The sequence below is a fragment of the Haliaeetus leucocephalus genome, unplaced genomic scaffold (genome assembly GCF_000737465.1).
Source record: "Haliaeetus leucocephalus isolate CR32 unplaced genomic scaffold, Haliaeetus_leucocephalus-4.0 Scaffold696, whole genome shotgun sequence".
Lineage (NCBI taxonomy): Eukaryota > Metazoa > Chordata > Aves > Accipitriformes > Accipitridae > Haliaeetus > Haliaeetus leucocephalus.
In genome coordinates, this window is record NW_010973132.1 from 2,025,191 (window position 1) to 2,036,490 (window position 11,300).

The window sequence follows — 11,300 nt, forward strand, 5'->3', positions numbered from 1 at the left end:
CCCAAAACACTGGAGTAAAAACGACAACTGAGAAACAGTCCAATACCTGACAGCAACAAATCAATCATACGGGGGGGGGGGGAAGGAAGCCAATAGGAAATTTATCAAATGAAAGCATTTTACAAGGTTTATGGGTTTTGGGGGGTGGTGTGTTGTGTAGTTGTTTTGGTTTTTTTCCTAAAAAAAAAAAAAAAAAAATCAGTTATCAGTGCAAGCCAACAGTTGGTAGGACACTCCTTTTAAAAACAGTGAAGACTTCAGAGTCTGCAATATCTGCCAGGAGAAAAGAGGTACTAAAAATATTTTCCTAGGAAAATAACCTTAAACAACAGGTGTCCAACTGCATTTGTAAAGATTAGCTTCAGTTTACTACTCTTAAACAGAAGCAACAGATGTGTTTCCAAAACTAGTTTATTCAAGAGCATATTTAAATTTCATGAAGGCACACCAATTATACATAACAGTCTTTCCAAAATCTCAGTTTTACCAAGAGTACACAGCATCTGTATTTTTATGCAACAAATCAATAGCGTCCTTGCTCATGGACAGTAGTGTCACCACCTGCATCTAGGTACACAAGTCAGAATCAAATCACAATTGCAGAAGTCAGGAAAAAAAGAAAACAAAAAAAATCGAATGTCAAGTCTTAATTTTCATTTTCTTTTAATATCACGTCTTCAGTTAAATTAGACCGCAGTTTCCAAGTACAGGACTTATACCACCACACACACACAGGTAGCAACTTTAAATTCCTAAATCCTAGGAGAAGAACTAGTATTTACCTTATAGTGCAACTTCTTATTATAATTTTTGCATTGTCCCAACTACCTGGGTAAAGCCAGAAGGGAACAGAACTGGTAAGGATTGCCTGTGTATTATTTTAAGGCTTTACAACATTTTGTACTTTACTCCTCTCCTAGAAATTCTCCAGGCACAAAAGCTTCAAGGATAAGACAGTTTCTTTCTAAATATATATATTTAGACTGTTATCCTCTTCATACCTGTATATTACTCTCATCTTTCATGCACATCACCATCTGTTCAAGCATGCAGTCGACTAAAAAAATATTCCTAATTCAAATGAGCAAATACTCTTTTGCATACATGAGATCTTGCACTCAAAACTACTCTAACTGGGGCAGGGTGGGGGTGGAAATCAACTGAGATTTGACCTCAGGTGCACCCAAACTTCAGGCTTCTCACCCATTCATCCCTTCCTGGGGATGAATCAAGTCCATCTCTGCAGGCAGTAATCATTCCATCAAATCTGATGACTTCTGCCCGATTAGGCACCATCTTCAGAGAACCCTGGTGTTCAAATACTCTAAATGAAACTCAACCAAGTAGTTTGAAGCTACCACCTGATCTACTGGTACTTTTAGAATTTCCTAGGTTTTGATTACTCTCACACCAAGCCTTGTACCTTCCATATTACCAACTGCTTCATCATCATCTTTAGGCATCAGCTGTGTATTCAAAAGTATATCTGTCAAAGGCCAGGCTGAAGTTTTCTTTTCCGAGGTAGAAGTACAGCAACCTAGCAGTGAGCCTCTGACTGCAATCCATACCCTGTGCAGTTACCCCAGTCTGTTATGGTCCATAGGGTAGGTTAGAAACTGCACAGAAAGCATCTGACTTTTTATCAGCCTGAGCTTGCACTCAAGTCTTTATTGGCTTCCACATTAAAAAGTTTTACTTGTTCAGTGTTACAATACTGCTGCCTAATAGTATTCCTGGTTAATTATGCCCATGTAATCAGTTAAGAACAAGCTTGTACTCTGCCCAAATCTGCTCAAACCTCAATGTTAAGGAATCATCTCCTAGGTATTACAGAAAAGTGCATTTTTGCTATTTGTTCAAGAGCTCACCTACTGCCAGCAGTGAAAAAGTGAAACTGTGCATTTAGCAGGGAGGAGCAGAGCCCTCTGAACCAGGGAGGCAGAGGCGCTTCCTTCCCAGAACTCTGACACTTCTTTTCAGTGGGCTAACACAGAACTATACCCTGTATCAGCATGCTGTATAGCAAGGAAGAAGCACAGAGAAAGCCATACAGTACACCACAATTATACCAAGACCTTGAGAGGCCACGCTGAGATGAAAGAAATTAACATCAGATAAAAACAGCAGGACTCAGTTGTTAATAAAATGTTTAATAGCTGTAGATATATGCATTACAGATCACTGTTCTCAGCCTTTGACTCACAAGTGGAAATGTAGAGAGAACCTGGGTCCAGGAAGATGGGACTGAAAAGAAAGCTGTGTGACAACCTCTTGAACAAAAAAAAGTAATAAAAAAAAATCTGCCCTAATCTAGGAAATTTTGCTTTGGTTTCTATTTCACCCTGGACATTACACTTCATCTCACTTTTGTTTATGCAAGTGACCTCTATGTCTTTTAAGTCACTATAACTGGTTGTCACCTCCCAGTTTCAGTGCTGTCACAAAGCCAAATTCTTCCTCATCCAACTCAGGTGCTTCAGGGGTTAATTCAGCTACCCCAATCTCTCATGAATGCCTGGCCATTCCTGGTACCACTACAGCACAAGACAAAATTTCAAGCTAGCCTTAAGGACAAATAAATCATCAAAACCAGGACGTAGTCAGTGCAAGGCTCTTTCAGGCTCATAGATTGCTCTGCAGGCTCAGGAACCACCAATTGCCATTTGGACACTGAATGACCACTCTGCATTGTTCAGAGAGTCCAGCCAACATCAAGTTTCTTCTTACAGCAGAAGACATAACAGAGATTAGCAGGTCAGAGGGTGGGGGAAGACAATACTGGAAAGCCATGAACTGCATGGCAACCTGCAGTCCAAACCAAAGTTTTGAGCCCCTCCCTCACACTCTAGCACACCAGCAGAGATCAGAAAGGCAACATGTTTGCATGTAACATGAAGTAAAAAGGCACAAACAGTTATAGTCAGAAGCATTTGTTTGCTCTCTTTCCCTTAACTCAAACAGCATCTCAAACAGCAAACAAAAACCATATTTTCCAAAATCTGTCCACTACTGCAGCTTCTCCACGTTCCCTCTTCCATGTTCCAGTAAGGCAGAGACAGTCAACACTTCTCACATGCTTTCCATGACTATAATGTCTCCTCTAAACAGCCCCTCTATTCACTGCTGCCTCCTCGGCCACCATCTGGAACCCTCCACAGTTCCAGACATGGCAAGTTAATAAACCCATGCAGAAGTGTGCTGCAACACAGCTTTCTGCTTATTGTTTAGTACTACCAAACAACAGAGCTTTATGGTTCATTCACAGGAATTAGCCAGAAGAGCATTTCAATTTTTCCTCTTGCTTCCAAGGTTCACAGTGCTAATAGCTTGCATATTTCCCCCAAGAAACAGTTGGACTCAATGATCTTAAAGGTCCTTTCCAACTTAAATGATTCTATGATTCTAAGAAATCCAAGTCCACAGTACCCAGAATGGATTGCCAATTAAAAAAAAAAAGAAAACCACATTAGAAATTAGTCAGATTTAGAAGTCAGCTTCTAGAAAAGCAACTACACAAAATGATTGAAGAAAATAATTTACAGCTCAGCAAACCTGGAACATATTTGCACGAGGGAGATTAAATGAGATCGAGGAGGGAAAAAAAAAAAAAAAGAGAAAAAAAGTGAGCTCTTGGAGTGCAGAATGCAGTAGAACTGTTTTACATGTGCTGCTCAGATAGTCGTTATTTTCTTCCATTCACACAGTACTTAAATGCTTTATCCACTGAGATTTTATTTTGCAAATAGGTATTCTCCCTGCTTTTTTGTTTGTTTGTTTTACATCAAACCGGACAGAGATGCACAACCAACATTACCAGCCTGCCCTTGCCATATCCTTCCCTCCTGGATATGGCTTTTATAAGCAAAAGGCAAATTACAAGCCACGACATCAAAGAAAAACAGGTCCCTTACCAATGTGTTCCTTTCCTAGGCCAGATAAACTTACATGCCATGACAACATGACGGCTTAAGAGCGCCAAGGTACATGACATCAGCCCAGCCTACAAACTTTCATCCCTTCTCCCCCATTCACACAGGGAAAACAAAAGGCAGTCCTTCAGGCAAGTCATCAAACTGCAGTTTCAGCCTCTCTGAAGACAACAGCAGGCAGCACAGATATGAAGATAAGGCAGCATTTACTGTCTTCAGGGTTTCTCAAAGCTGGGAGAACTCTAGAGACAGCACTCCAAGAGCTACAAGGATGAAAATGTTCTCTACCACTGCTGTTAAAACTAAATAGTAAATAAAAAGCCCTTGTTTCCTGCCTTTTGTCTGTACCTCTCATTTGGATGCCTCAAACACCTTCAAAATAACAACAGCCCAGCAACTAGAAAACTGAAAGGACCATTTTGGACACAAAGAGGAGACTCAAGGTGTCAAAACCAAAGATGGAAAGGAGATAAGCAAATAAAGGAAACACTTTCTGAAGCCACAGAAGAGGCTTTGCCAGGAACTGCCTGAAAGATGGCTTCATGGACCAAAATATCACCAGACACTTGATCTACCCTTATCGTCTGAGTACTGCTCAAAGGAGCTCACAGAAAGGTAACTAATGAAAAAAAGCCTACCTATAGTAGGTTCAAATTCAGTTTAACGTGCAAGTTAACATTTGCTCTAGAAGTATTTTGAGGGGTCCATGTACTGAAAAATGGCAAGAACTGCTGAGTAAAAACATCAAGATGGTAGCTACCAAATGCCAATGAAGAAGCACTCGCCATAATCAAAACAAACTCTGTGAAACCCTGCAATGTTTTCTTTAGGAAGCCTGGGCCAAGCAGCTGGAGATGACAACAACTGTAAAACACTTGGTCAACAAGTGCCTTGCATGGCTCTAGCATTACCAGCCAGCAAGAATCATCTGGACTAACAAATGCTTAATGACTTCTCTACATATTAGACAGTGCCTTATGACTGGATTGTTCTCAGCAAAAACTGCTCCCTGGGTACAAAGAAAAAGTTCATTCAGTGAAAAAAATTAAATAAAATCACATATTAAATTCCAATACCTCTATGAGTCTATTTCTGGAGCAACCTGCTCCACTTCAGAGCTCCTGCAGACTCTCATACCACATAAATCAAGTCCCCAGAAGTTATCCCCATGCTAGTTTGCAATTTAAAGAAGCTACATGCCGACAAAGTTTTATACCTGTTTTGTCCACAGCTGGTTCACATTACTTCTTTGGACATGCTAGCCTCCATACAATTAGCCTGTGCTATTCAGATTTGCACTTGCACTTTGTTTGGGGTGGGGGAAGTAACAGCGCCTCTCTTCCTTAAGGAAAGCTTTACTATTGCACCCATTAACAGCTGAAGGAAACCGTCTCCAAGTCAAAGTTACAAAGCACACAGCCTATAAGGCTGTGTATAAGAAGATTAAAGCACAGCCTGTTTCAAATTTCCTAAGCTTGAAAAAATGTATGGCAAAGGCCTCACAGGACTGGAGAACCCACTCATTCTTGAAGGTCTAATTAAGCAGTGTTATGAAATAAAAGCACACAGGAAAGGGGAGACATTTAGCGTCATAATCTCTACAAACCCACAAAAGACACCCCCAAAACGGAAGGAAAGCATGCAGTTTTCTGCTAACCTGTGGTTTACTAGAGTGCTCTAACTTGAAGTGCAGTAAGTAGACCCAAACTTTCAAGTTCTATCCTCATAATAGGGGCATAAAGCCTCATAGGCCGACTGTTATTCAAGACTGATTTCCTCACTAGCTGCATGACCACTGCTCACCTCCTCCTCTGTCCCATAGCTCTTGACAAGAGCTTCAGCTATGCCATTTCCTACTGAATCTGCACATTTGCAAATAAATGCATAAACAGATAAACTCCAGACTAGTACCAAGCATTCACCATATAACTTTTCTTGTCCTGGAAATACGTTCTGCTATCACCCTAGAGCTGTTAAAAGGCACAATCAAACCCCTCACAACATTAGAATGAGGGCAGAAGGATGCACAAACTTACACCAGCATTGCTAACAACAAACGTTTCAAGAGAAACGAACAGGAGCTCCTACAGCATTGTGGCTTTCCATCTAATCTACGCTGATGTTAGTGAAGTTGTTGCAGACATCATCCAGGCTTCACCATGCAAGAGAAAGACTTCTCTTACTGTAAGCAATGATGCCAGGATAAAAGGAAGAGCAAGAACCCAGAATTAACCTATTGCAACTGAGGAACACCATCCATACAATGTCTTCAATAAGCAATGAGGGTACCTTGTGGACACATATACCTCTAGCACAGTAGCCCCAGTAGTAACTTGGCTAACACCAAACTGGTTACGTGCAGCAGGCTAACAGTTTGGGATGGTGGTCATGGCCACATGTTGCTCCACAGATAAAGGAACTGTCTGCCTCCACACGCTGCGTCCAGCTTAGTGTACCTCTTTGCGAAGGTAGTACTTCTTATTCCAAAGCCCTGCAGTCATTGCTATTTATCAGTTCTCTGAACAACAGTTCATAGTCAATTCAGTCATGCATGTTCCACAGACCCACCAGAAGATGGTTCAGAGCATCCCTCCTATTTCATTGCCTGCAACTCACCTTCAGTCCCTTGGCTCAGTAATTTGATTCTGACCACAGAGGTCCTTAAAGTGTTACAGAACCCAGCATCTCCACCGTGAACACCTGATGTGGCTCAGAGCTTTCACAGAAGCACATTCTCCCCGGAACACACAAAATACAACACAAAAGATCTGCTGAAATCCCTTGGGCACCACTGTGTAGATGTGGCATGATTTGTACATGCTGTTATTCTATAATTGTAAAATGCACTTTCCCTCCCTACGCCCCACAAACTTTTCTCCCTTTAAAAAAAATGCAGAGTGTAGCATTAGCCTCTGAAGCAGAGATTTAGGCTCCTTTCCTGTACATGTAACATAGTGACAATCCTGGAACCTTTAGTTCTTGTCAGGAACCACACAGGACCTGCACACTACAAAATCTGCATGGAAGCACATGGGTATGATTAAGCACATTTGCACAGGGCAACAATTTCCATGCTTTTGCCTCAAGATCCTCATCTTGCAGGAAGTTCAGTAAGACAATTTCGACTTTTAGACCCCCTCTCCCAACCCCCAAGGTTGAGCAAACTTCAAACCAACCACAAGAACACTGATTAAACCCAAAGTTCTTCAGCAGTAGTGTAGTCAAGCCTAGGGATGCACGCAACTGAATGACTGGCAGAAGCAGAACTGTTATAAACCAGCCTGTCTCACCCTGCTGTGACAAGCAGCAGTTCAGAATGCATATTTCAGGCACAGGAATAGAAGCAAGTGTCCTAATTACCTCTTCTCTAAATCTTTTCCTCTTGCTGCATGGAGGTCAGAAAAAACTGAGTATCAATTAGAAATGAAACACAGACTAGAAAGAGTATCAAATGCACATGATGCAACAGAGATACTATAGCATCTGCAAGGTCTGCGCAAATTTGTGAAGAGATACACTGTCATATTCTACATAAAATGCAAAGGTAGGCCCTACTTGTAGTCACACAAACTAAAAAAATAATTTGAATAATATTATTTATTCTGACAGTTTTCAGAGATAAACACAGAAGCCTTTATCATCAACGAGCTCTCCACACCTAAGTCTACTTTTCCAGACAAGTTGGTCTCCACGCAGCTTAGAATAAATGAGCTGTGTGCCAGCAGATCTGAACACACAAAAGCAACAGACCAAGGGGTCACCCAATAACAAACCTAATATATCTAGCCCATTCACAATTTTCTCTTTCCTTATGTCTTAAGCATAGATTAGATAAAAAAATAGAAAATGGTGATTCTTGTATTTTTTTAAGAAAAGGACTGATGGAAACAGAGTTCCAAGCATATTTATTTCAAAAATGCCTCAGAAAGAAAATTAAACCACACATTCTTTACACTTATTGGAAGAATTCTGTTACACTACCAAATGCTTAACAGTTATATAGTTTATCACTGGCCTACCCTATCAGTCTTCAAGTTGTCACAATGAATAATCCTTCCTATAGTTTCAGAAAAAAAATCCACCCCAAACAGCTCCCTGTTAAATTTTTAAGAATAGATGGAATAAATGACCTCACTACATTGTGCAGAAAGCTTATAAAAGACATTTGTAAGCCTTCAAGAAAGTGTTTTTATTCAAATACCTGTACGACCTGTTTGTCAGTTCCTCTGTTCTGATAGGTCTATTTCATTTCTCATTTACAGATGAAAGCAGAGACTTTTAACCAGCTCCAGAATGTAGCACCAAGAACAAATAATAAAAACAGATCTAGCAGATAAGCACCACTATACAAGAAATTGACAAAAGCCCAGAACAAAGTTATGCTAAACTCTTCCTTGCCTCACTTTCTTCAAAAATGCCAATAAAAACACACTCTGTTGCATGTTGAAATGACGAGACAAGCTAGCTCACAGCAGAGTTCCTTGAGAATCAAAGTAGCTAAATAGAACAGTTTTACCACCTGTAAAACAGTACTACCTGCCTTGACCCTTCTCTTCTCTAAGGAAGCTCTCTCCTAAAGCTGAAAACCTCTCCTCCTTAGTTCAGAGTCCAGCTTTAGCAGCTTTACTGCTACTTCAACTGCCAGCATTACACAGGAAAACACCAGTTTTAAGTAGGCAGACCATTCAGACCATATGAACATGGGATGAAACAGGTAGGCATCTTTTCTATAGGCATTCAGACTATTTTGTATACAGTTACAATTCAAAGCATATTAGTTAAAAGACAGAAAGAAGTATTTCTGAGTATACATCCTCTGGTCTTAATGGGTCTCCACCAGTTCCACTGATGGCCAGTCCCACTTTATGAAGTCAGCAGGCTAAATATACTGTATGACGAATACACTTTCACTGCTTAGGTACAATCAGACATATAACCCACAGTAATTTCACTGACAACATGACAAACTCACCTCATCGTCACTGTCTGACGTCTCAGAGTCTGAAGATGCTGTAGGTTTGCTCACAGGTGGCTCCTTTTCTTCAGAGTCACTGCGTTTCCGTTTGGCCAATGACAAGAGCTCCTGGTGTGAAAAACCACACATTTATTTTAAAATGTCATAATTAGTTTTACCAATCCAGTTCAGTGGATATGCACCTTCTCTGTGAATATTTGAGCACATCCCAGTAACACGATTATCCTCACTGACTAAGGAACAAAGTCTACTTATGTTTCATAAATATATATACACACACACACACACACAACTTTAATACAACTGGATGCTACAGAAGGATTTTGAGGATAACAAGCTATAAGAAGTAAGGACTACTACCATTACTTTCTTGGTATAAACCACATGCTACAAATCACTTTCAGAGTCATGTCCAGGTCTGTTTTATTTGGATTGGGTAATAATTCAAAAACACCCTAACTACATTGTGTAGCATTAACCCAAAAAGCCAAATACCACTAGACAGCAGCTCCTCCTTCTAAACAAAAGAGATGTTTCCAATTATACACTTTAAAAACGAAATACTTTAGGCATCGCCACAATGTCACGGCTGATAATATTTAGTCAGCCTGTTGAAGTCCTTTTCACTGTCCCCACACATGACAGAATGCACTTAAAGCTTTGGATAGACGCAGAACAGGCATCAAGCTCAAAGTCTGTGAAACTAAGTAGAGCTGTTCTTCTCCAAAGGAAGCACTTTCAAAGACAACACACACCAGCACAAAGAGCTAAATGGCTCTCAAATAATCTCATCATCTGCTCTTCATAGGTTGTTCAGATGACAGAAGCAGTACTATAAAACAAACATTTCTGAAGCTGCATTACTGTCTTTGTAGTCCATGACACATAATTTATTCTTAAAAACATTGCTCTGGGGTTGACGAACCGTAGCTGTGAGTAGAAATACAGTCACACCAACTTCTGCAGTCTTGGGAAGTCAATACTAGATTGGTTTGCATTAGTTTCACAACTGGAAGATTATCTCCACAGCAAACGGATTACAATTTAGTACCTCAAATGAGAACACAAACACTGCAGAAACTGATGGCCTAGGCTACTTACCAACAAAGAAACCTTCCATTAGTAAAGGCATTTTACAAACCTTTCTCTGAAGAAGGCATACAACATCAACAGAACACATTTGTACAATTAACAGTTCTCTTCAGGAAGCTCCTGATGTTTTCTACAATCTTTTCTAGAATTTCTCTCTTACAACTGTCTCTAAGTAGTCCTTCAACCCAGACTACCTCCCTGGATGATATCTTGGCATGTTTACCACTACTTTTATTCCAAGCAATTTTCCTTCTTTCTTCCTACCCTTGTCCTGTTTTCCAAGATAATATATTAGAAAGGCTCCTATTCCTTTGATTCAACAAGCCTAGATTGCCAAGGGAAGCTGTCAAACATTTAACCTACAGGGGCCTCACTCAGTATACTCTCATAGCATACTCTCGTCCTTAAATCACACCACAAAAACATTGCTTCCCTGCTCCCTAATCTTCACCCTTGCACATACACATCCCTGCTGTTACATTTGCTACAAGCAGCTCAGCAGAGGACGAAGCACCTACTACTCGGGTACAGCTGCAGATGCATGCTTCCAGTGAACGATGGAACAGATGCAGAACCGTATGGTTATTCCTACCACCATCACTCTGATTGCCTGATCTATTCTAGAGCTAGTCCACCTCCTTCTATTTTCAAGCTCTGAAGAAACTACCAAACAAATATACTAGTGGTGAGATGTTGGCAGCTCTTAAAGACTCTAGAGGCATGCAAGATCAACAACATCAGGGCATGCAACATCTGCTCCAGTATACTTGTCTAACAGAGCCTCCGATTTGATTTCTGTGAAGCTCCAAGCTGCAAACCTATTTTTGAGTGTTTGGGAAGGCTTTTTATTGCAACATAGCGACAACTTCTGTATTAAAAACCCTGAAGGTCCAGCACATAAATTGCATCGAACATGTAGGCTTCAGCATATTTAACCAGCCACACTTCTCCCCGGAACAAGCACTGCCATACAAGCTGTAACACACTTCACCTATAATGTCTTTATTTACCATTTGAATCACATCATCACCACCTGCTACACCGAAAGTTGAGTCTTTGAAAGCAGCCCCCTCCAAAGAGGAAGGCACCTCCTTTGCACCCCTGACACGGTTAAAATGACACCAGACATCGCACTTCCAATCCCAGGAGATGCCCTGATGATAAACAAATACCTCCCCTTGTTGTATCTACAGCCTCCTAACTCCATGCGGTTTCCCCTCAGCAGACCTCTCCCCCAGCTCCGTCGCTCCGACCGAGGAGGGAGCATTAAACACGCATTAACCCCCCCCCCAAGCCCACCCCCC

At 40.9% G+C, this 11,300-nt stretch overlaps 1 protein-coding gene across 1 annotated transcript in view; it reads right to left on the minus strand.

The window, feature by feature from the left end:
* The window catches only part of RTF1 (Rtf1, Paf1/RNA polymerase II complex component, homolog (S. cerevisiae)), a 30,085-nt gene that overhangs the window by 18,131 nt on the left and 654 nt on the right, over positions 1 to 11,300 (minus strand). The window contains exon 2 of the mRNA XM_010580077.1: positions 8,902 to 9,012. Within this exon, the coding sequence (XP_010578379.1) occupies positions 8,902 to 9,012 (111 nt within the window). The remainder of the gene's footprint in view (positions 1 to 8,901; positions 9,013 to 11,300) is intronic.